At 41.1% G+C, this 27,622-nt stretch overlaps 1 protein-coding gene across 1 annotated transcript; it reads left to right on the top strand.

Moving 5' to 3' along the window:
• LOC124041309 (pituitary homeobox 3-like) lies at window positions 1-27,622 on the top strand. The gene is given in 5 exon segments (XM_046358754.1): window positions 1-256; window positions 18,869-18,995; window positions 23,994-24,199; window positions 26,142-26,447; window positions 26,449-27,622. Coding segments are annotated over 4 exon segments (882 nt in total). The 5' UTR covers window positions 1-256; window positions 18,869-18,886; the 3' UTR covers window positions 26,710-27,622.

The following is a 27,622-nucleotide window of genomic DNA, read 5'->3' as shown; positions in this document are numbered from 1 at the left end:
AAGTGGGCAGTCCTTTCTGTAGTGGACCTGTCGCACAAGATATTTAGCATAAAGTCAGTCCCCCGCTGTATGGGGATCAAGCCTTCACTCTTCGACTGCCTTCATGTCTGACAGCATTGAAAGAGGGAAACTGACGATTTTTTACTTTACAAACAGAGGAACTTTCTTCATGTCAGCAACATCTCATTCGGACAACCATTAACCCACACCAAGCTTGCCTTTTCGGGGGATTAATTTAACCAGACCGGGATTTCATGTAAGTGCAAGTAGGATAGTCTCCCAGTACAACTCCAAATGTCGTGGTTGTGTGTGTTATGACAGCATGTGCAGTAGGCAAGCAAATGAGTAGATTGCCCTTGTTTGAACTATCAATCAATAACGTAGCCTATACACTGTTGTAGTAGTGTTGCTAGTCTGAAACTGCCACCTCACATACTCAAACTTTACCAGCATATAACTCGAAAGTTATTGACCAAATGTTTAGGATACTCGGTAAGTCCGTTAACATGATTTAGGTAACTGCGTGGTTAAACTTTTATTCACCAGGGTAAAATAAATAGACTCATGTTAAAAGTTTACTTCATTATTAATGATGATGATGATGTGTCACATCTGGCCCTACAAACTCAGAATTAGGTTCCATATAAGAGTGCACTCTGTTACTATAACCATAGCCATAATGCAAAACCTTATCTGAATGAAACATACATCTATTAGGCCTAGCCTGTATACCTTGACAATAACACTGAAAGTGTAGACCACAATGTATCTAAAATTATCTCTAATATTGGCCTTGATTAATTTCTTAGTAGGTAAACGGCTAAAGGTTTTTTAACCTTGCATATGCTCCTCTTGTGAAACCTACATTTGCTTTAATTCAGTTGAAAAATAAGTCTGTTTCCATCTTTCTAAAGCTAAATAAATATATTTGTTTACAAGCATTTAATATATCAGAATTGATATACATGCTAACACGTTTTTCCCATTGTATGTCCAAATTCTAAACTCTTTCGAAATGCAACTAGTATGATTTTGTCTTGCATGGGGGGCGCTCTCTGTGAGACTATTTCAGAGGTCAAACATTTTTGGGGATCTACCCGAAATTGATAGGTGGCAGGTGCTCCCGAGCGACAAGAGACCTCAGAAAGAAAGGCAGAGCTGCGCCCCCTCCACCCTCTCGCGTCTAAACCTCGGAACTCTCTCCATACAAACATGCGTGCGTTCAATCATCCCTGAACATGGTTTGTTTTCAAGCATATATTTAAGTATAAATCATTGCTATTGTTTCATATAGGCTAACAATCCTTTGCTGGGTCCATATTTGTGGCATTTTTCGTCATGGAAAACATAGGCCTTAAAAGGATATAGGCTATTACGAATTCAACTATACTACTTCATTCTAAAACTATAGCCTAATATGTTTACACTAATTGAACAATTCTTTAGATATATGTCATGCAGAAATGTAAATGACAATCATAATTGATTTAATTGATTTGATTGCAACGTGTCTTACACAGCTTGGCCTATTCTGTATGGTAGGCCTATACAGGGGTATTTTAAAAGTGGTATATAAATTGGCTTTTTAATATTTCTTCTGTGGGAATAAGAAAAAAATAATTTCAGTAGTATCCTACAACGTTGAACAACAAGTGTCAATCAATTTTTTCGATTTTAAGAGGTCAAATGGCAAACCATTATAACTTATTAAGAATCGATTATTTAGGCCATGCCATTTTTTTTATTGCATGTTATTTTGTAGTTTTCAGTCTGACACGTGTTCCACATCACATGTAAAGTTAAAGATCAAGATAATATTAGATGTGATCATTTGTGTATTATAAAACATATATTTGTATTAGGCTAAGGAATCACACGGTTTTGAAATTAAAACCACTGAGTTGTTGGAACGAAACATTTTGGCGTAGCCTATTCTGTTAATTCAACGTCAAATCATGGGATAATGTCGAATTAAAATGAGACAAGGGATAGGCCTATAATTTAGGGAGCAACATTGTCTTCCAAATAACCTATGATTCTTGGTCATTATAATTTTGATAATGTAAAATGTGATCATGCTATGAGCCTCAGCCATCAATCTATGACAATTAGCCTAACAGTTATTTCTTATAGGCCCATTATTAAATGTTGATATTGTCGAATTGTCCCTGTATAGTAGACTACTTGTAAGCTACCTCTAGATTTAGCATTATACATTTCACTCAAAATGTAGATATAGGACAATTGATATTTTAATTGCTCCTATTTCAGATTGCTTTCTGTTTATTAATTGAACAATTTATTGTGAATCTGAACGTCCAGACAAAGCTATAAAGTTATTCACATGGCCTACCAGCTCAGTAATTTCAGTGGCAAATACCCTGTAATAAAACATATATGCGCATGTTTAAAATATTCTGATAAATACAACATTTAATAGCCTAATAATGATAATAATAATAAAATGGACATGATAACATCGAATGAATTGCTCCGAAAATAACTTGGGAAATTGAGAAATGCGAGTTCAGGCTTTGCCACTCCCAGTAATATGCAAATGAATGTTAGGAGGGGAGAAATTAACATCTACAAACATTGGGCCGAAATTCCATCTGCCGCCTCCTCGAGAAGGCCCTTAATATGTTCTCAGACAGCAAAGTGACACACATCTTAATCAAGTCTTAATCCAAGGAATTAATTCTCAACGCGTTTATGAATAATTCCAAGGCTAATGCACAAGTCCGTGGAAATGTAAGCAGTCTGCCTCTGCCGTAACAACAGATGGAACCAGCAATCTCCTGAAAAATGAGAGGATTTCTGCTTCCATTTTTTTTATTATCAGATGTATATTTTAATGAGACCGATTTCGTATAGGCTACTGCTTATGCAAAGCGCTCTGCTTGTGCAAACTAGAGACCCCATCTCGCATCAACTCCTACTTATGTTGATTTGCGCAGAAGAGTTGAACACGAGTTCAACTTCATTCAGTTCATATGAGTGAACGTGCACTTCCATTTGTGCTTACAGCAATGTGTTATGCTCTTACCGCGCATTGTGGAGACAGAAAACAGAGGGACACAGAGTTTGAATGTGGATGGTGAGAGTGGTGGTACACTGCTCCCAATTTAACAATGCATGGCGCACGAGCACGAGAGCAAGTCCTTAGAAAACATCACAGTAATTCTAATCAAGTTGTTGAACTACCAAGGTTACACAGTCAATCGCTATGGGTTATGTTTGTCAGACAAACAATTTGCCTGTAACATTTCAGCATGTCAGGTTACGATCAAGTATCTGGGATAGCCAACAGCTATATCAACATAAGTAGGCCTTTTTGTAGACTATTGAACAAGAAAGAAAAAATATATATAATCTGACTATGAATAGTATCATGATTTGTAGTAATTATTCCTATTATAATACATGCATTATTACCATTTTACACATTTAGTGACTAGATTGACTTCACTTATTTCAATGGGGTGAACAATTGGTTATATACAATATGCCTTAATTATGAGTCATTCATGGATTGAAATAGAGTGCATGCCTTTTGACAACATAACCAGGCATCTCTGATTGAACTTTTAGGAAAGGATACATTCTCAACTGTAGGCCTACACATTTATGCACATTTCTATGATAAATGAAAGGGGCCACCATGGGGAAAATGTTACATTTTCAGAGATGTTAGGGGAAGCAATTGATTGATATTGTGACGGATGTTGTCAAATATCAGCAGATAACAATGAACGAAATGAATTGGTAATTAATTAAGTCATCATCATAACATACCCTGTAAACATATAGGACATTGCACCTATAGTTATTTTGTTATGACTATTGATAACCTTTATAATATGAATGCACATGCACTAAATAACACAACATTATTGCAAATCTGGGGTGAACTCGGGACATTCCATTCCGTGTCTCCTGAAATTCATAAAAGCATAGGGTCCATTTTATCAATGTGTCCTTGTTAGACCCATGATGGGTTGTTGGCCTTATCTAATTCTAGGGAAGGGACTTGATTTGGAATATGAAATATAATAATGTCGCGGCTCTGAAGGGGACACTGACACCTTGTTCTAGGCAAAATGACGGGTGAGAGTTACCGCACTCCCTGCCAAACATCCCAGCCTCTCTCAGCACTGCTTTGACACGGTCCCACACATCACTGTCAAAGTGGATATGTGTCTGACTGTGTCATATTCATATTTCTGACCAAAATACTGTTATTCTCTGGTGGCATAGCCCTACACACAAAGCAAAGGACAGCACCTGTTGCTCTCTGTCAGACCACTATTCTCTGAGTTTTGCTATGGGTTGCTTTGCAATCAGACTGGGTTATTTTTCAGTTTAGGACTTTATTGTAGACGAAACAGATATGTCCTATTAGGCACATATTGACTTTTGACTTCAACAACTTTAGATTTAATTTCAACAAGCTTACACAATAGAGAATCAAAAGCAAGAAATATATTTGATTACTTACCTTCGACAAGTAATTGTATTGATTTCAGCATAAACTTTTATATCATTTTAGACTTGTTGTAAAGTACAATCAACTGAAATACCATTAGACCTGCATGTCAACTTTAGCCCACAAAACCATATCAGAACCTCATTAGCAATATAGCTAGCCTCAACACAGAAGCAGTACATTTTGGAAAGCAATCTCTCTGTGAGAATTGACCTTATCCTCCATCTCCCTTCTCTCCTTCAGGGGCTGAACAACGCCACTGGGAAAGATACTAACACCACAGAATGATATATTCCTAAATGCTTTATACTTTGTGAAGGATAAACATCTATTTATCAGCTTTTGCACAGCACTTTTCACATGCATCATTCTAACCTGTATTCGAGCAATACGGACATGATCACAACACTGCCTCCTGTGTCTCCCAGTTTCCCTCAATGTGATTGGATATGGGCTTACCTGGTCATTACTCTTCAAACGCTTTCCTGCAGTGTTACATTTATAAGTCATGGATGTCATGTGGGAGTCTAAGGGTGATGGTGTAATAGTTTGAGTATAATACACATGGGAATAAAGATTCTGACAAATTGAGGAGATAACTGCATTGGCATAAGTATGTATGTCTACTTGTACCAAACAACATCAAGTTTTATATTTGATATTTTATATTTATATTTTATATTTTGTATTTTGAAAATAATTTGATTGTCATTTCTAACTTCAAAAATCATGATTCATGGCAACTTTAAACATGCTTGAACAGAAGGGATTGTAAGTGTATATTTTTTGTTGGACTCACTTTCTTTTTCTGTCACGGTGAATTCCAATCTTAAAGTCTCGACCAACACGACATATCATAAAACACTTAGTTTTATCCGTGCAGTTCTTTAAACTTTTGAAGTGGAATACAAATAGGTTTGTTCGGCCTATCTGCGTGGAGATGAGGTTTCATCATGTAGGCCTTCTCCTGAGATGTCAAGGGCAGAGGCATTCACATCGCTGAGCAGAGGGCTGTCAGGAATGTTCTGAAGAAATTAAAAGAAGGGGAAACGGAAGTACAGCCAGTGTTTGCTTGATGTGGTGGCTCAGTTTGAGGACTTATTGAGTTTACCTTTCAAACTGACAACGAGCTCTCCATCAAGTTAGTCCGCAAATGATGATGGTCAGCAAGTTGGTTGATCAGATCAGAGCCCCTAACCAGTAGAGTACTTGAATGAAAATGACTGGGAAATGTGTACTACATATAATAGCAAGTCTCCCCAGTAAGTATTCAGCTCAAGTGAGTGAGATTCAATGTTATGCCACTATGGGCCACCATGTGACTCGTTCGCATCATAGTTCACAGAGACACACCAGAGGAGTGAAAGGGTCCACAGCCACAGAGGGGCTTATAGAGTGACAGAGATTTGCATGAACATTTTGATTTAAACACATACACTCACACAGTCCCTTATGGCACTTATTGTAACGGCGTTTGTCTGTTGAATGAAGAGAGTCGGACCGAAATGCAGCGTGTAGGTTACTCATGACTTTAATGAAAGTATCGCGGTACATGAAATAACTGAAACTAAATACAAAAACAACAGAACGGAACGTGAAACTAATTACAGCCTATCTGGTGACTACAGCACAGAGACAGGAACAAACACCCATGAAATACAAAGCGAACTCAGGCTGCCTAAATACGGTTCCCAATCAGAGACAACGATAAGCACCTGACTCTAATTGAGAATCGCATCAGGCAGCCAAGCCTAACAACACCCCTAATCAGCCGCGATCCCAAATAATACAAACCCCAATACGAATACAACATATAAACTTATGTCACACCCTGGCCTACCCAAACATATAACAAAAACACAAAATACAATGACCAAGGCGTGACAGAACCCCCCCCCCCCTAAGGTGCGGACTCCCGGACGCACCTCAAGAGCATAGGGAGGTTCCGGGTGGGCGTCTGTCCATGGTGGCGGTTCTGGCTCGGGACGTGGACCCCACTCCATAAATGTCCTATTTCCTCCCCTTCACATCCTGGGATAATCCACCTTCTCCGCCGACCATGGCCTAATAGTCCTCACCCAGATCCCCACATAACTGAGGAGCAGCTCGTGACAGAGGGGCAGCTCGGGACAGAGGGGCAGCTCGGGACAGAGGGGCATCTCGGGACAGAGGGGCATCTCAGGACAGAGGGGCATCTCGGGACAGAGGGGCATCTCGGGACAGGGGCATCTCGGGACAGAGGGGCATCTCGGGACAGAGGGGCAGCCCGGGACAGAGGGGCAGCCCGGGACAGAGGGGCAGCCCGGGACAGAGGGGCAGCTCGGTACTGAGGGGAAGCCCGGTACTGAGGGGAAGCCCGGTACTGAGAGGAAGCTCAGGCAGGTAGTAGGCTCCGGTAAATCCTGGCTGGCTGGCGGAACTGGAAGAGTCAGGTTGTCTGGCAGATCTGGAAGAGACTGGTTGTCTGGCAGATCTGGAAGAGACTGGTTGTCTGGCGGCGCTGGGCTGACTGGCGGCACTGGCGGCGCTGGGCAGACTGGCGGTACTGGCGGTGCTGGGCAGACTGGGAGCACTGGCGGCGCTGGGCAGACTGGGAGCACTGGCGGCGCTGGGCAGACGGGAGACTCCGACAGCGCAGGAGAGGAGAAAGGCTCTGGCTGCGCTAAACAGGCGGGAGACTCCAACAGCGCAGGAGAGGAGAAAAGCGCTGGCTGCGCTGAACAGGCGAGGCGCACCGGAGGCCTGGTGCGTGGTGCTGGAACTGGTGGTACTGGATCGAGGACACGCACAGGAAGCCTGGTGCGGGGAGCTGCTACCGGAGGACTGGTGTGTGGAGGTGGCTCTGGATAGACCGGACCGTGCAGGCGCACTGGAGCTCTTGAGCACCGAGCCTGCCCAAGCTTACCTGGCTCGATGCCCACTCTAGCCCGGCCAATAGGAAGGGCTGGTATGTGCCGCACCTGGCTCTGCACCCGCACTGGAAACACCGTGCGCTCCATAGCATAACACGGTGCCTGCCCGGTCTCTCTAGCCCAACGGTGAGCACAGGGAGTTTGCGCAGGTCTCCTACCTGGCATAACTATTCTCCCTTCTAGCCCCCCCCAATAATTTTTTTGGGCTGCTTTTCAGGTTTCCTTACCAACCATGTTCCCTCGTATCGTCGGCTCCTATCTCCGGCTGCCTCTGCTCTCCTTAGTGCCTCCACCTGTTCCCATGGGAGGCGATCTCTTCCGGCCAATATCTCCTCCCAAGTGTAACAACCTTTACCATCCAACACGTCTTCCCATGTCCATTCTCCGAATAATTCGTCCTCCTTTTTCTGCTCCAGCTGTCTACGTCATTGCCAGTTTACACGCTGCTCGGTCCGTGAGAGGTGGATGTTTCTGTAACGGCGTTCGTCTGTTGAATGAAGAGAGTCGGACCGAAATGCAGGTGTAGGTTACTCATGACTTTAATGAAAGTATCGCGGTACATGAAATAACTGAAACTAAATACAAAAACAACAGAACGGAACGTGAAACTAATTACAGCCTATCTGGTGACTACAACACAGAGACAGGAACAAACACCCACGAAATACAAAGCGAACTCAGGCTGCCTAATTACGGTTCCAAATCAAAGACAACGATAAGCACCTGACTCTAATTGAAAATCGCCTCAGGCAGCCAAGCCTAACAACACCCCTAATCAGCCGCGATCCCAAATAATACAAACCCCAATACGAATACAACATATAAACCCATGTCACACCCTGGCCTACCCAAACATAAAACAAAAACACAAAATACAATGACCAAGGCGTGACACTTATGGCAGTGTTACCTCAATAATTTTGGTACAAGCAAAGACCAATTATACAGCTGTTATAATGAATATATATACAGTGGGGCAAAAAAAGTATTTAGTCAGCCACCAATTGTGCAAGTTCTCCCACTTAAAACGATGAGAGAGGCCTGTAATTTTCATCATAGGTACACTTAAACTATGACAGACAAAATGAGAAAAAAAATCCAGAAAATCACATTGTAGGATTTTTCATGAATTTATTTGCAAATTATTGTGGAAAATAAGTATTTGGTCAATAACAAAAGTTTATCTCAATACTTTGTTATATACCCTTTGTTGGCAATGACAGAGGTCAAACGTTTTCTGTAAGTCTTCACAAGGTTTTCACATACTGTTGCTGGTATTTTGGCCCATTACTCCATGCAGATCTCCTCTAGAGCAGTGATGTTTTGGGGCTGTTGCTAGGCAACACAGACTTTCAACTCCCTCCAAAGATTTTCTATGGGGTTGAGATCTGGAGACTGGCTAGGCCACTCCAGGACCTTGAAATGCTTCTTACGAAGCCACTCCTTCGTCGCCCGGGTGATGTGTTTGGGATCATTGTCATGCTGAAAGACCCAGCCACGTTTCATCTTCAATGCCCTTGCTGATGGAAGGAGGTTTTCACTCAAAATCTCACGATACATGGCCCCATTCATTCTTTCCTTTACACGGATCAGTCGTCCTGGTACCTTTGCAGAAAAACATCCCCAAAGCATGATGTTTCCACCCCCGTGCTTCACAGTAGGTATGGTGTTCTTTGGATGCAACTCAGCATTCTTTGTCCTCCAAACACAACGAGTTGAGTTTTTACCAAAAAGTTATATTTTGGTTTCATCTGACCATATGACATTCTCCCAATCTTCTTCTGGATCATCCAAATGCTCTCTAGCAAACTTCAGACGGGCCTGGACATGTACTGGCTTAAGCAGGGGGACACATCTGGCACTGCAGGATTTGAGTCCCTGGCGGCGTAGTGTGTTACTGATGGTAGGCTTTGTTACTTTGGTCCCAGCTTTCTGCAGGTCATTCACTAGGTCCCCCCGTGTGGTTCTGGGATTTTTGCTCACCGTTCTTGTGATCATTTTGACCCCACGGGGTGAGATCTTGCGTGGAGCCCCAGATCGAGGGAGATTATCAGTGGTCTTGTATGTCTTCCATTTCCTAATAATTGCTCCCACAGTTGATTTCTTCAAACCAACCTGCTTACCTATTGCAGATCCAGTCTTCCCAGCCTGGTGCAGGTCTACAATTCTGTTTCTGGTGTTCTTTGACAGCTCTTTGGTGTTGGCCATAGTGGAGTTTGGAGTGTGACTGTTTGAGGTTGTGGACAGGTGTCTTTTATACTGATAACAAGTTCAAACAGGAGCCATTAATACAGGTAACGAGTGGAGGGCAGAGGAGCCTCTTAAAGAAGAAGTTACAGGTCTGTGAGAGCCAGAAATCTTGCTTGTTTGTAGGTAACCAAATACTTATTTTCCACCATAATTTGCAAATAAATTCATAAAAATCCTACAATGTGATTTTCTGGATTTTTTTTCTCATTTTGTCTGTCATAGTTGAAGTGTACCTATGATGAAAATTACAGGCCTCTCTCATCTTTTTACGTGGGAGAACTTGCACAATTGGTGGCTGACTAAATACTTTTTTGCCCCATTGTATATATATATATATATATATATATATATATATATATATATATATATATATATATATATATACAGTACCAGTCAAAAGTTTGGACACAACTACTCATTCAAGGATATTTCTTTATTTTTACTATTTTCTACATTGTAGAATAACAGTGAAGACATCAAAACTATGAAATAACACATATGGAATCATGTAGTAATCTCTTTTTTGTTGTTGTTGTTGGGATCCTTCATAGTAACCAACCTTTTCCTTGATGAAAGATTTGTACACTCTTGGCGTTGGCTCAATCAGCTTCACCTGTAATGCTTTTCCAACACTCTTGAAGGAGTTCCCACATATGCTGACCACTTGTTGGCTGCTTTTCCTTCACTCTGCGATCCAACTCATCCCAAACCATCTCAATTGGGTTGAGGTCTGGTGATTGTGGAGGCCAGGTCATCTGATGCAGCACTCCATCACTCTCCTTCTTGGTCAAATAGCCCTTACACAGCCTGGAGCTGTGTTGGGTCATTGTCCTGTTGAAAAACAAATGATAGTCCAACTAAGCACAAACCAGATGGGATGGCGTATCGCTGCAGAATACTGTGGTAGCCATACTGGTTAAGTGTGCCTTGAATTGAAAAATACATCCCAGACAGTGTCACCAGCAAAGCACCCCCACACCATCACACCACCTCCTCCATGCTTCACGGTGGGAACCACACATGCGGAGATCATCTGTTCACCTTCTCTGCAAAGACACGGCGGTTGGAACCAAAAATCACACATTTGGACTCATCAGACCAAATGACAAATTTCCACCAGTCTAATGTCCATTGCTCGTGTTTCTTGGCCCAAGCAAGTCTCCTCTTCTTATTGGTGTCCTTTAGTAGTGGTTTCTCTGCAGCAATGAAGGCCTGATTTACGCAGTCTCCTCTGAACAGCTGATGTTGAGTTGTCTGTTACTTGAACTCTGTGAAGCATTTACAGAGTCTGAGGTGCAGATAACTCTAATGAACGTATCCTCTGTAGCAGAGGTAACTCTGGGTCTTCCTTTCCAGTGGCGGTCCTCATGACCGGATTGACTGACCTTCATGTCTTAAAGTAATGATGGAATGTCATTTCTCTTTGCTTATTTAAGCTGTTCTTGTCACAATATGGACTTGGTCTTTTACCAAATAGGGCTATCTTATACCACCCTACCTTGTCACAATACAACTGATTGGCTCAAATGCATTAAGGAAAGAAATACCACAAATGAACTTTTAACAAGGCACACCTATTAATTTAAATGCATTGCATGTGACTAGGTCATGAATTTGGTTGAGAGACTGCCAAGAGTGTGCAAAGCTGTCATTAACGCAAAGGGTGGCTACTTTGAAGAATCTCAAACATAAAATATATTTTGATTTGTTTAACACTTTTCTGGTTACTACATGATTCCATATTTATTATTTCATAGTATTCTACAATGTGGACAACCCTTCAAATTTGGCTATATCAACCACGTAAAATTGAGCACACAGCCATGCAATCTCCGTAGACAAACATTGGCAGTAGAATGGCCTTACTGAAGAGCTCAGTGACTTTCAACTTGGCACTGTAATAGGATGCCACCTTTTCAACTAGTCATTTCGTCAAATTTCTGCCCTGCTAGAGCTGCCCCAGTCAACAGAAAGTGCTGTTATTGTGAAGTGGAAATGTCTAGGACGAAGTGGTAGGCCACACAAGCTTACAGAACGGGACCACCGAGTGCTGAAGCGCGTAGAGCATAAAAATCGCCTCTCCTCGGTTGCAACACTCACTACCAAGTTCCAAACTGCCTCTTGAAGCAACGTCTGCACAATAACTGTTTGTTGGGAGCTTCATAAAATGGGTTTTCGTGGCCGAGCTGCCACACACAAGCCTAAGATCACCATACACAATGCCAAGCGTCGACTGGAGTGCTGTAAAGTTAGCCTCCATTAGACTCTGGAGCAGTGGAAACACCTTCTCTGGAGTGATGAATCATGCTTCACTATCTGGCAGTCCGACAGACGAATCTGGGTTCGTCGAATGCCAGGAGAACGCTACCTGCCCGAAAGCCTAGTGCCAACTGTAAAGTTTGGTGGAGAAGGAATAATGGTCTGGGGCTGTTTTTCATTGTTCAGGCTAGGCCCCTTAGTTCCAGTGAAGGAAAATGTTAACACTACAGAATTCAATTACATTCTAGACAATTCTGTGCGTCCAACTTTGTGGCAGCAGTTTGAGAAAGCCCCTTTCCTGTTTCAGTATGACAATTCCCCTGTACCCAAAGCAAGGTCCATACACAAATGGTTTGTTGAGATCGGTCTGGAAGAGCTTGGCTGGACTGCACAGAGCCATGACCTCAACCTCATTGAACAACTTTGGAATGAATTGGAAAACAGACTGCGAGCCAGGCCTAATCGCCCAACATCAGTGCCCGACCTCACCAATGCACTGATGGGAAGCAAGTCACATAAGCAATGTTCTAACATGGATAGCCTTCCCAGAAGAATGGAGGCTGTTCTAGCTGCAAAGGGGGGACCAACTCCATATGAATTCCCATGATTTTGGAATGAGATGTTCGACGAACAGGTGTCCACATACTTTTTTCCACATTTTGTTACTTTACATCCTTATTCTAAAATGGATTAAATAGATAGTTTTACTCATCAATCTACACCCAATACCCCATAATGAACAAGATAAAACATTTTTTTAGGCATTTACATAACTATTTAGACCATTTGCTATTAGACTCAATTGAGCTCAGGTGCATCCTGTTTCTATTGGTCATTCTGGACATGTTTCTACAAATTGATTGGAGTCCATCTGTGGTAAATTCAATTGATTGGACATGATTTGGAAAGGCACACTCCTGTATATTTAAGGTCCCACAGTTGAAAGTGCATGTCAGAGCAAAAACCAAGCCATGAGGTATAAGGAATTGTCCATAGAGCTCTGAGACAAGATTGTGTCAAGGCACAGATCTGGAGAAGGGTACCAAAAAATGTCTGCAGCATTGAAGGTCTCCAAGAACACAGTGGTCTTCATAATTCTTGAAATATGCCAAATTGAGCAATCGGGGGAGAAGGACCTTGGTCAGGGAGGTGACCAAGAACCAGACAGTCACTCTGACAGAGCTCCAGAGTTCCTTTGTGGAGTTGAGAGAACCTTCCAGAAGGACAACCATCTCTGCATCACTGCACCAATCAGGTCTTTATGGTAGAGTGGCTAGACAGAAGCCCCTCTCCAGTAAAAGGCACATGAGAGCCCGCTTGGAGTTTGCCAAAAGTCACCTAAAGGACACTCAGACCATGAGAAACAAGATTCTCTGGTCTGATGAAACCAAGATTGAGCTATTTGGCCTGAGTGCCAAGCGTCACGTCTGGAGGAATGGGAGAAACTCCCCAAATACAGGTGTGCCAAGCTTGCAGCATCATACCCTAGAAGATTCAAGGCTGTAACTGCTGCCAAAGGTGCTTCAACAATGTAATGAGTTAAGGGTCTGACTACTGAAAAACTCAGTTTATCACAATTCCTGACATTTTAATCCTAGTAAAATTCCCTGTCTTGGGTCAGTTAGGATCACCACTTTATTTTAAGAATGTGAAATATCAGAATAATAGTAGAGAGAATGATTTATTCCAGCTTTTATTTCTTTCATCACATTCCCAGTGGGTGCGAAGTTTATATACACTCAATTCGTATTTGGTAGCATTGCCTTTAAATTGTTTAACTTGGGTCAAACGTTTCTGGTAGCCTTCCACAAGCTTCCCACAATATTTTGGGTGAATTTTGGCCCATTCCTCCTAACTGTAACTGAGTCAGGATTGTAGGCCTTGCTTGCGCACGCTTTTTCAGTTCTGCCAACAAATTTTCAATGAGATTGAGGTCAAGGCTTTGCAAGGGCCTCTCCAATACCTTGACTTTGTTGTCCATAAGCCATTTTGCCACAACTTTGGAAGTATGCTTGGGGTCATTGTCCATTTGGAAGACCCATTTGCGACCAAGCTTAAACTTCCTGACTGATGTCTTGAGATGTTGCTTCAATATATCCACATAATTTTCCATCCTCATGATGCCATCTATTTTGTGAAGTGCACCAGTCCCTCCTGCAGCAAAGCACCCCCACAACATGATGCTGCCACCTCCGTTCTTCATGGTTGAGATGGTGTTCTTTGGTTTGCAAGCCTCCCCCTTGTTCCTCCAAGCATAACGACTGTCATTATGGCCAAACAGTTCTATTTTTGTTTCATCAGACCTGATCTTTGTCCTCATGTGCAGTTGCAAACCGTAGTCTGGCTTTTTTATGGTGGTTTTGGAGCAGTGTCTTCTTCCTTGCTGAGTTGCCTTTCAGGTTATGTCGATATTCTGGGATTGATTTGCACTTTTTGTACCAAAGTACGTTCATCTCTAGGAGACAGAACGCGTCTCCTTTCTGAGCGGTATGCCGGCTGCGTGGACCCATGGTGTTTATAGTTGCATACTATTGTTTGCACAGATGAACGTGGTACCTTCAGACATTTGGAAATTGCTCCCAAGGATGAACCAGACTTGTGGAGGTCTACAATATTTTTTCGGAGGTCTTGGCTGATTTCTTTTGATTTTCCCATGATGTCAAGCAAAGAGCTGCTGAGTTTGAAGGTAGGCCTTGAAATACATTACATTTTACATTTTACATTTAAGTCATTTAGCAGACGCTCTTATCCAGAGCGACACCTCCAACTGACTCAAATGACATCAATTAGCCTATCAGAAAGTTCTAAAGCCATGACATAATTTTCTGGAATTTTCCAAGCTGTTTAAAGGTACAGTCAACTTCGTGTATGTAAACTTCTGACCCACTGGAATTGTGATACAGTTAATTATAAGTGAAATAATCTGTCTGAAAACAAATTTTGGAATAATTACTTGTGTCATAAACAAAGTAGATATCCTAACCGACTTGCAAAAACTATAGTTTCTTAACAAGAAATTTGTGGAGTGGTTGAAAAACGAGTTTTAATGACTCCAACCTAAGGGTATGTAAACTTCCGACTTCAACTGTATATACTCTCTCTCTCTCTCTCTCTCTCTCTCTCTCTCTCTCTCTCTCTCTCTCTCTCTCTCTCTCTCTCTCTCTCTCTCTCTCTATATATATATATATATATATATATATATATATATATATATATATATATACAATGCCTTGCGAAAGTATTCGGCCCCCTTGAACTTTGCGACATTTTCCCACATTTCAGGCTTCAAACATAAAGATATAAAACTGTATTTTTTGTGAAGAATCAACAAGTGGGACACAATCATGAAGTGGAACGACATTTATTGGATATTTCAAACCTTTTTAACAAATCAAAAACTGAAAAATTGGGCGTGCAAAATTATTCAGCCCCCTTAAGTTGATACTTTGTAGCGCCACCTTTTGCTGCGATTACAGCTGTAAGTCGCTTGGGGTATGTCTCTATCAGTTTTGCACATCGAGAGACTGAATTTTTCCCCCATTCCTCCTTACAAAACAGCTCGAGCTCAGTGAGGTTGGATGGAGAGCATTTGTGAACAGCAGTTTTCAGTTCTTTCCACAGATTCTCGATTGGATTCAGGTCTGGACTTTTACTTGGCCATTCTAACATCTGGATATGTTTATTTTTGAACCATTCCATTGTAGATTTTGCTTTATGTTTTGGATCATTGTCTTGTTGGAAGGCAAATCTCCGTCCCAGTCTCAGGTCTTTTGCAGACTCCATCAGGTTTTCTTCCAGAATGGTCCTGTATTTGGCTCCATCCATCTTCCCATCAATTTGAACCATCTTCCCTGTCCCTGCTGAAGAAAAGCAGGCCCAAACCATGATGCTGCCACCACCATGTTTGACAGTGGGGATGGTGTGTTCAGGGTGATGAGCTGTGTTGCTTTTACGCCAAACATAACGTTTTGCATTGTTGCCAAAAAGTTCAATTTTGGTTTCATCTGACCAGAGCACCTTCTTCAACATGTTTGGTGTGTCTCCCAGGGGGCTTGTGGCAAACTTTAAATGACACTTTTTATGGATATCTTTAAGAAATGGCTTTCTTCTTGCCACTCTTCCATAAAGGCCAGATTTGTGCAATATACGACTGATTGTTGTTCTATGGACAGAGTCTCCCACCTCAGCTGTAGATCTCTGCAGTTCATCCAGAGTGATGCATCTGCATCTCTCTGATCAGTCTTCTCCTTGTATGAGCAGAAAGTTTAGAGGGACGGCCAGGTCTTGGTAGATTTGCAGTGATCTGATACTCCATCCATTTCAATATTATCGCTTGCACAGTGCTCCTTGGGATGTTTAAAGCTTGGGAAATCTTTTTGTATCCAAATCCGGCTTTAAACTTCTTCACAACAGTATCTCGGACCTGCCTGGTGTGTTCCTTGTTCTTCATGATGCTCTCTGCGCTTTTAACGGACCTCTGAGACTATCACAGTGCAGGTGCATTTATACGGAGACTTGATTACACACAGGTGGATTGTATTTATCATCATTAGTCATTTAGGTCAACATTGGATCATTCAGAGATCCTCACTGAACTTCTGGAGAGAGTTTGCTGCACTGAAAGTAAAGGGGCTGAATAATTTTGCACGCCCAATTTTTCATTTTTTGATTTGTTAAAAAAGTTTGAAATATCCATTAAATGTCGTTCTACTTCATGAGTGTGTCCCACTTGTTGTTGATTCCTCACAAAAAAATACAGTTTTATATCTTTATGTTTGAAGCCTGAAATGTGGCCAAAGGTCGCAAAGTTCAAGGGGGCCGAATACTTTCGCAAGGCACTGTATATATATATACACTGAGTGTACAAATAATTAGGAATACCTTCATAATATTAAGTTGCACCCCCTTTTGCCCTTAGAATAGCCTCAAATTGCCAGGGCATGGACTCTACAAGGTGTCAAGTGTTCCACATGGATGCTGGCAAATGTTGACTCCAATGCTTCCCACAATTGATCAAGTTGGCTGTATGTTCTTTGGGTGGTGGACCATTCTTGATACACATGGGAAACGGTTGAGTATGAAAAACCCAGCAGCGTTGCAGTTCTTGACACACTCAAATCGATGCGCTGAAAAGATTTGGCATGGGCCCTCAGATCCTCAGAAAGTTCTACAACTGCACCATTGAGAGTTTCTTGACTGGCTGCATCACTTCTTGGAATGGCAAATGCCTGGAATCTGACCGCAAGGCGAAACAGAGGGTAGTGAGTCCAGTTCATCACTCGGGCCGATCTCCCTGCCATACAGGACCTCTATACCAGGCGGTGTCAGAGGAAGGCCCTAAGAATTGTTAAAGACTCCACCCTCCCAAGTTATAGACTGTTCTCTCGCTACCACATGGCAAGCAGTACTGGAGCACCAAGTATGGGACCAAAAGGCTCCTGAACAGCTTCTAATACCAAGCCGTAAAACAGATCAGCAGTTAATCAAATGGCTACCTAGACTATTTGCATTTACCCCTGTGCACACTCATTGGACTCTACTCACTCACACATACTGTACTACACTGTCACTCCAACATACACACACACACACACACACACACACACACACACACACACACACACACACACACACACACACACACACACACACACACACACACACACACACACACACACACACACACACACACACACACACACACACACACACACACACACTGACACAACAACACACACACACACACACTACATATGCCCACACACACATATATATTGATGTCACACACACACACCCTTCACATATGCTGCTGCTACTCTGTTTATTATCTACCTTATTGCCTAGACTCTTTTATCCCTACCTACATGTACATACTATCTCAATTACCTCAGCTACCTCAATTACCTCATCTACCTCATACCCCTGCACATTGACTAGGCACCTGTATTGGTTATACATATATTGCCTCATTATTGTAATTGTATTGTCTTACTATTTCTTTTTTTCTTTTGTTAATTTTTCTTACTTTTTCATTCTGCATTGTTGGGAAATAAGTAAGCATTTCACGGTAAAGTATTCAAATGTTGTATTCGGCCCATTTCACAAATACAATTTGTTTTGAACATTTTATTTTATTTGGTATGAACCATGCACGTTAGGTGTAGCTCCCATTTTGGGAGTGCCCATAAACGAGTTGAGAGGCGGCTAAGTGGATTGGAACCTACCCCGTCGTTAAACCCAGCCACGACATCATAAATCTCATGAAGCTTTGAGGGAGTGATTGTGTCCCCATATCTTCAAGGTGTTAACTGCGCTTGTATAAATAAACGACCTGTTATTTTAGGCTCTATTACGTATCAGTCTCCCTCACGAGGTTGCTATTTAGGTCTGAACGGTCACCATATATTTTAACTACATAACTGCAAAGGAACAAAAATAGAACTAACAGAACACATTCGTAGTAATTACCACGGAATACAGGCCTACATTTAATCAAATAGTTATGTCACAGATGGACCGTTTCATGTCCTTAATTCGATAAATAAAGGTTAAATAAATAAAACAAAATAGAAATAAAGTCAATCAGCAACCTGAATGTTATCAAAATATGACAATATCATAAAGCCTGCTCAATAGGCCTATAGCCTATCATTAGCACTAACAGTTTGTCACATTTTAAAAAGTTAAGAGAATTGTGAAATTCATAGACAGCAGATTCACTCGTTAATTTGTGTTGATATGGAAATGTCAGAACTGCTATTTCTTATATTACATATCCAGGCTTATTATTAAATGATTATTAACATAATTATTGTTGTCATTAGTTGATCTTTCCGATGTTGTTTTCTATTGTTGTTATTTATTTGTCATGCCAATTCGGTTGGAGGTCTAAACTTATGAGGATACTTGTATTATTTTGCCATATTGACTAATATTGAAATGTATTGCCTTCCTTTTGCAGAGCCTGGCGGCCGAGGTTATGGATTTTAACCTTCTGACAGACAGTGAAGCCCGTAGCCCAGCGCTATCGCTTTCAGACTCTGGAACGCCTCAACATGATCAGGGATGCAAAGGCCAAGACAACAGCGGTCAGTTTCCACGTTTACCTTGCAAATGCTTTGTCCACAGGAGTGTTTGACCGATAAATAGTCCTCAGACTGACATTGGATGAAGAATAGGCATATATGTTAAAGCCTGTGGGTCTAAACCAATCGAATAATTTGATAATAATAATGGGAATTATAATGTCCTAATAGGCTATAATAATAATAATATCAGGACGAATTTCTAGCTTGCAATAGCTATTAGGCTATTCATTGTCGCCTTTAATGTACGTGATTGTGTGGATATCAATTCAACCATAATATTAATTGGCTTGCAATTATTTTGTAGACCTATAGCGCATATTCCTATGATTCAAAATGTAATAATTGTTATTTTCTTTAATGAACCCAAGTTGCAAGTTTATTCTTCTCGTTTGGCTTTTATAAAGAGTTATTAACTGCAGCGACTATAGACTTTAATGGAAGCTATTGTAAACATTTGGCATGGACCCCTTACGCTTTGGCGGAGCTTTTTGGTATTTTGTCGTGTGCGTGTCTTTAAACGCCGATATGCTGTAGGTCTATTAATAACTCTCCATTGAAACCTAAAAAACAAGCTAAAACATATCTGTGCGTGATGAACGGAATATAGCCGAATGCCATAGGCCTAGACATAAAATAATATCTCGAGCAACTACGATTGCCCAGGCTTGAAAGCTAAATATCTGCCTCTGCATTTCAACCGCCTGCATGCCAATTTATAACAAATTAGGCATTTGACAGAGAGAAAAAGCTAATATTTGTGATACCCGTGCGGTCTAATAGATGAAATCTCTGTGGATCCAGGGTCTGCAACAGACTCCATTAGTGTGACTAATGTAAACTTACTCCGAAATGGACGGTCCTGAGTGAGTGCAGGGATTTAGGAGAACCCGCATATACTGTAAATGAACCACGGATTACGCACTAAAACCATCAAGATAACGAGGTGTGTGGGGGCCAAATATCAAGAGGCAATATGTCGAATGTACAGTACCTTACTTGTATTGTTCACTGACTATGGAATATTCATTCTAGAAAAGTTGTATCTAGTTGAAATTAGATATTGACAAATAAACCATTCATTGTTCTTTCTTGTGATATTGGCTTAGTTAATAAAATTGAACAATGAGTTTGTTTTTCAATGTCCATTTCAGGTTAGGGTTCGGGTTCTCAATATGTAGCCAGAAGGATATACATGGTTATTTGTACAGTGTAGGCCTATATTTTTTAAAGTAAACTAGATCCCCATGACGGTGGACACCTGGGCCTCACCTGTATAATATTATAGTATCTTCAGAAAGTATTCACATCCCTTGACAGTTTTTTGTTGTTGTGTTACATCCTGATTTTAAAACGGATTAAATGACATTTTTGAGTCACTGATCTAAACACAATACCCCTTAATGTCAAAGTGGAATTATGTTTTGAGAAATATTTACAAATTAATAAAATACGAAAAGCTTAAACGTCTTGAGTCAATAAGTATTCAACCCCTTTGTTATGGCAAGGAGTAAAAATGTGCTTAACAAGTCACATAAGTTGTATAGACTGTGTGCAATAATAGTGTTTAACGTGATTTTTTAATGACTACCTCATCTCTGTACTCGAGACATACAATTATCTGTAAGATCCCTCAGTTGAGCAGTGAATTTCAAACACATATTCAACCACAAAGGCCAGGGAGGTTTTCCAATGTCACGAAAAGAAGGGCACCTATTGGTAAATGGGTAGAAATAAAAAAACATCAGATGTTGAATATCCCTTTGAGTATGGTGAAGATATTTATTACACTTTTGATGGTGTATAAATACACCCAGTCATTACAAAGATACAGGCGTCCTTCTTAAATCAGTTGCTGCAGAGGAAGGAAACCGCTCAGGGATTTCACCATGAGGCCAATGGTGACTTTAAAACAGTTAGAGTTGAATGGCTGTGATAAGAGAGAACTGAGGATGGCTCAACAACATTGGAGTTACTCCAAAATGCTAACCTATAGGCTCCCGAGTGGTGCAGCGGTCTAAGGCACGGCATCTCAGTGCTAGAGGCATCACTACAGACCCTGGATTGATTCCAGGGTCTTGCCGTGATTGGGAGTCCCATTGGGCGATGCACAATTGGCCCAGCGTCGTCCCGGTTAGGGTTTGGTCGGAGTCGGCTGTAAATAAGAATTTGTTCTTAACGGACTTGCCTAGTAAAATAAAGGTTAAATAAGAAATTAAAATTAAAAACCTAACTGACAGAGTGAAAATAAGAATGCCTGTACAGAATAAAACACTTCTAAACATCCATCATGTTTGCAACAAGGCAATAAAGTAATAATGACAATTTGGCAAAGCAATTCACTTTTTGTCCTGAATACAAAGTGTTATGTTTGGGGCAAATCCAACACAACACATCACTAAATACCTCTCTCCATATTTTCAAGAATAGTGGTGGCTGCATCATGTTATGGGTATGCTTTTCATCAGGAAGGACTTGGGAGTTTTTTGTTGTTGATAAAAATAAATGGAATAGAGCTAAGAACAGGCAAAGTCCTAGAAGAAAACCTGGTTCAGTCTGCTTTCCAACAGACACTAAGAGACAAATTCATCTTTCAGCAGGACAAAAACGTAAAACACAAGGCCAAATATACACTGGAATTGCTTATCAAGACAACATTGAATGTTTCTGAGTGACCTAGTTACAGATTGGACTTAAATCAGCTTGAAAGTCTATGTCAAGACTTGAAAATGGCTAGCAATGATCAACAACTAATTTGACAGAGCTTGAATAATTTTGAAAAGTAATAATGGGCAAATGTTGCACAATCCAGGTGTGGAAAGCTCTTAGAAATTTACCCAGAAAGACTCAAAGCTCTAATATCTGCCAAAGGTGATACTAACATGTATTGACTCAGGAGGTTGAATACTTATCTAATCAAGATATATTAGGGTTACATTTTTCATTTATGTTTTCCAAATGTTAGAATTGTTCTTCCACTTTTACTTTACAGAGTATTTTGTGAAGGTTGTTGACAAAAAATGACAATTAAATCCATTCAAACCCCATTTTGTAACACAACAAAATGTGGAAAAAGGTCAAGGGGTGTGAATTCTTTCTGAAGGCACCTTAATATTTCAGAGTTGAGATCCAGGTGTCCACCGTCATGGGAATCCAGTTTATAAAAAAGATATAGGCTTGCACTGAACAAATAACCATGTATATCCTTCTGGATACATATTATGAGAACCCTAACCTGTGTATCCATTAAATGCAGAAATGTAATACATATTGGTGATTTTTATTAAATTAGGCCTTATTAAATGACAAATGGCACATGGGCATTAGCACACTCACTGACATCTGAAGTTTCAAAATGAGTTAAACTTCTATAAATGACAAACACATACTGTAACTGTACAGTATAGATCTAGAGGCTTGGTTACAATAGGCATATTTTATTCAGACAATTTTTGATTACGTAGCTGGGAATTTTAAAATTTCTTCCACAAATGTATAGTTAGTCAAAACAAAGCCTCTCAATTCTCAAGGACACTCCTAGTGATTAGAATATGCCTCAGATTGCTGGGGCCTTAGTGCATAATGCAAACCCTAGAGAGGCAATAGCCTATAATATATGTCATACACAAGCATTTGTGGGTATGTATGCATGCATTTCAAAGCATGTGTGCATGCATTTGCATAACACAGTATGCTGCTACATTGGTGATTTTTCGCCTGCCCAAGGGATTACGCTTTTAAATTCAGATTGAATTGACAAACAACTGTGTCTGGCAGTGTGCTTGGCATTGATAAATCCACAAGGCTTCAGACATTCTCAAACATCTCATCAGTTGTGCAAGTGGTGGTGGGCATTAAGAAGGACTGACTGTTAGTTGGTTGGTTTGTTTATTGGCTGGCTGATTGACTAGCAGTCTGACCCAATAAGTTGCTGTCCCAAAATCTGCAGGGTATATTTGACAAACACACACACACATACATTCTATAAGTAAAAATACATGTTTTGTCATACCTGTGGTATACGGTCTGATATACCACGGCTGTCAGCCAATCAGCATTCAGGGCTCGAACCACCCAGTTTAGAAACATCAATTGGCTACACTACACACACGGGCTAATATTGATGGTGGTGTACAAATGTATAGTAGAAGGCATATATATACTATATGCCCTTTCTCCTGGATTGTGACATGGGATGGAAAATGGTTTTTGGCCTAAGTGATGGCTTAACCAGTGTCCGTTTACTGGTAGATAGCAGCAAAAGTCTGGTCCTATTGGTTTTGCCAGTGGCGCTGCAGAGTCTTTTAAACCCTGCTGATTATTTCTTACTGCTCTCAGAGAGATAAACCCTTGCCAAACAGTCCGAAACCTGCCCGGTAACAAAAGCCTGATCCCTGGGATTAGTTAGCCAACTAATTTCACTCTTTCTGTGGGGTCCTCAAATTGCGGAACTCAGATGAAGAGAGAAAGGATCAGGGGCAGACAAAACATGTCTGTTTGGTTCTGGTGTTAGTGCCAGATGGGTTTCAGGGCCAATTTAAATTATTGATCTGTTTTTGACAACTCTGAGATGAGAATACATACAGTCAATGAATCTTGAAATATTCCAAACAGAACTGCACAAATCTAATACAGTAGGTGTAAACTGTAAACAATTCCCATATTATTTGAAAATATGTCAACACATTATTTTTCAAATAGCAGGGGATAAAATGTCCATTATATTAATTCATTTAAAATAAAAGAGGACAGTGGAAAGTGTGATAACCTTTTAATGGGAAGACACCTCACTCTGGAGAGATGATTGCTGCTTTTGTGCAAAATACTTGATATTGGATGGGAATTGAAATATGCAATTTGTCAAAAACATGTTTGAGCAAGTCTGGAAGTATTGTAAACAAATGTAGATAGTTAGGATGCGATACAAAATGAGGATTTGCTATGTATTGGGCCCACATTTTGTTCTGATTATAACTACTGATCCATGTTATTGCCTCCCAGACACAGAGAAGTCCCACCAGAACCAGACAGACGAGTCGAATGCAGAGGACGGCTCTCTGAAGAAGAAGCAGCGCAGGCAGAGGACCCACTTCACCAGCCAGCAGCTTCAGGAGCTGGAGGCCACCTTTCAGAGGAACCGCTACCCCGACATGAGCACACGGGAGGAGATTGCCGTGTGGACCAACCTCACAGAGGCACGAGTTAGGGTGAGTCCCTACAGAATCACTACTGAGCCAGTGAAATAATCCAAACCCACTTTCCTTAGGGTTTAGGTGTTATTCAACAATACATTTGTGGGACTCAACATATAATTTCAACATAATTCGAAAGGTAAAAGGCACCTGAGGGTACATATCTAAAAGATGACAAATTTACCTAACTAAGCAGAGATTTAAATATTTTGCAATTTGACTTCAACAACCTAAAACTAGGCTTCACATGTCACAAAGGTCAGAAGTGTGTCGATCTGCTCCTGACCCTGAAATGTTCCCTCAAGCCCAGAGGTTTGGTCACCACCAGTATGGAGCAGGTGGGCTCACATTTTGATGGATGACAATACAATCGTTGCCTTCCTGCCTAGTAATGGATCAAATTCATGTTGGCTAGATTAAAGGTCACATAGCACACAGTCTTGGTTGTTATTTTGAAAGAACAACAGACCACACACGTCCTAATGTCTAGCAGGACCCCACTTGTTCCCTGCTAATCCCACATGGACACAGATTCCCCCTGCATATACAGAATACTTCTCCTGTCATCTTGATTTATTGTATTTAACACAGAATGCGTTTGTAATAAATGTTTGAATAACAAACCACTTGCTCTCCCTCTATATCCATGCGGGCTACTTCCTTGCCTACAAATATGTATGTACAGTACATAGATGCATACAATGTGCTTAATAAAACTCTAATTGCTACTGCACATGTATATTTACAGTACAGAGAGTCCTGAGTCCAAGGAGACTGGATTCTAATAATATCAATACAGCTCAGACTAAATTAAACCAACACAGTATTATAAAATGAAATGTATAATGTGAAATATGTCAGAGCTTGTCCGAATTCTGATAAATAGATTTTAGCAGAGTCGTAAGCAATGAACATGGGTACTTAGGTTACAGCGAGTGTCTGATCATGTCAGTCATTTGACAGTTTTAGGGAAGTGAGGTAAGGTTTGCCACAACCCCCCCCCATCCAACCATTTGACTTTCAGATGTTTCCATGAACACCTAAACAACATTTCCCCAGAGTCATGCTTAAAGGAGAGAGAAATCTTCCTCCACAGCGGAACCTCCCCTACTGTCAATGGGTGCCATGGAAGACTCACTGCTATATACACTGTGCCCACACATTCAATAGTCCAGAGCATTCTATTACTATCACAGCAGATGCCTGTTCTCCCGGCTGGCAGACACAGACTAAGGGTTTGGATTAGATACTGTATGCCTGGCACAGCAGTATTCGATGAGGAAGGGAGGGAGATGAGTTAGCCACAGAAGTGTTGGTAGCTTTTTAATAATTTTTATTAGAATAACTATAATGTGAATAATATTATTTTGATTAATACAATTAGATTTTTAACTTTACACAGTCCGTTTATATCATTTTTGTATTGGATTCTTATAATAAAGGTATTTTGCTTCTCAATTAGTTTTGAAGTCTTTATGAGAATAAAGAGAAAGTTCAACCACAAAATGAACGCTCAGGGACAAATTCATATTTCCCCAATTGGGAACTGAATTAAGTACCTTCATTTTAGATTTGCCATTAAAACTTTAATCCGTTTTATACCCTCCAAAAATAGGACCTTAAAATTACAAAATGTGAAGACCGCTCCAGCTTGACATTTCTTTCACTGGGAGCTCATAATTCAAATAAGTGAATAATTTGTTTTAATAAACCATGGCTAATATGACTGTTTGATTATACACTTCAACTTAGTTTCCCAGATGATTCTTTCTTTTAAAAAGTCTGCAGCTACAGTATACTGAATCTTGCCTAAACTATTTGAAAGAAATCATAGTGTCAGCCATTGCAAACCAAAATGTTATTGTGTTTCAGAACAATTTCTACCACCTCAGATTAGGCTGAAAAGAAAAGCCCATATCTATTTTCCTTTTTTCCCTTTTCTGTCCTTCTCCCTCAGGTATGGTTTAAGAACCGCCGTGCCAAATGGAGGAAGAGGGAGAGGAACCAACAGGCTGAGCTGTGTAAAAACGGCTTCGGTGCCCAGTTCAATGGACTAATGCAGCCCTATGATGACATGTACTCTGGCTACTCATACAACAACTGGGCCACCAAGAGTCTGGCCAGCAGTCCACTGTCAGCCAAGAGCTTCCCCTTCTTCAACTCCATGAATGTAAGCCCCTTGTCCTCCCAGCCCATGTTCTCCTCCCCCAGCTCTATCCCCTCCATGAACATGGCCTCCTCCATGGTGCCCTCGGCGGTGGCCGGGGGTGCCCGGCTCGGGCCTCACCAACCTGGGCAACCTGGGCAACCTCAATAGCTCCACGCTGAACTCGGTGGCGGTCACCGCCGCCACCTGCCCTTATGCCTCCACCGCAAGTCCGTACATGTACAGAGACACCTGCAACTCCAGCCTGGCCAGCCTCCGACTGAAGGCCAAGCAGCACGCCAACTTTGCCTACCCAGCCGTGCAAAACACAGTCTCCAACCTAAGCCCTTGCCAGTATGCAGTGGACCGGCCGGTATGAAGACATGTACTCACTCCCACCCAGCCTGCCCTGTACCCCCCCCCAACCTCTCAGACCCACTGCCCCCTCTCCCTCTCCTCCTCCCGGTCCCTGCTATGCTCCATCAGTGAATCAGAGTTAACTGCACACATCGTCATCACCATGGACTAGTTAACAAGACGCTGTTTGTCTAACTGATGCTACACAACAGGAATAAGCTTTAACAGTTAGAAGAAAATCCCCTGATGGACCACCACGCTTCAAAGAACTCTCTCAAATACACTGAGACTTTGTCGCTGAACCGACCAACTGTCAAAAAGGATTTCTAAGATGAATCCAATATAATTTTTTTGGGACTGCATGACTCGAGTGAATTTAAAATGAAGAAAACCTGGATGCTTCTACTGCACTGGTGGTCAACATCTTGGCCAAACATGAAATCATTGTGACGCTTGCCACCATCACGGGAAAATGACCTGTGGTTCCAATATGAGGATGTATATAATGGACTTTTTTTGTTTTGTATGTGACAAAACTATCCATGAAACGTAGTACTTTGGAGATGAGAAAAGCATGTTCTTGAAGAGCAGACCCTAGGTTGATGTACTATGAGTACCTCCTTTAGGAATTGTAATTTTGTCATAAATTCCAATCACCTCAGAAGATCAGGTGTCAAAGGTCAGAACAGAAAGGAGAGAGGAGCTAGCACAACGTAGTCTCAAACAGAAGAAATAATATCCAAAATCAGAACCTTTTTAAAGAAAAGTCTAAAAAAGCCATTGAATATATAGATTTGTGTGGTGTTATAAAAAGGGAGTCCATGACTGTAAAAATGTATGTAAGAGTGCAGTTGTTATAAAACAAGCCTTTTTTCCTGGTGTAGCCTGCTTTGTCTCATTAACATAATAAAAATGATGTGTTTTTATGAACAACA

This window comes from Oncorhynchus gorbuscha, linkage group LG08 (genome assembly GCF_021184085.1).
Source record: "Oncorhynchus gorbuscha isolate QuinsamMale2020 ecotype Even-year linkage group LG08, OgorEven_v1.0, whole genome shotgun sequence".
Taxonomy (NCBI): Eukaryota; Metazoa; Chordata; class Actinopteri; order Salmoniformes; family Salmonidae; genus Oncorhynchus; species Oncorhynchus gorbuscha.
This window is presented reverse-complemented; position numbering and strand designations above follow the sequence as displayed.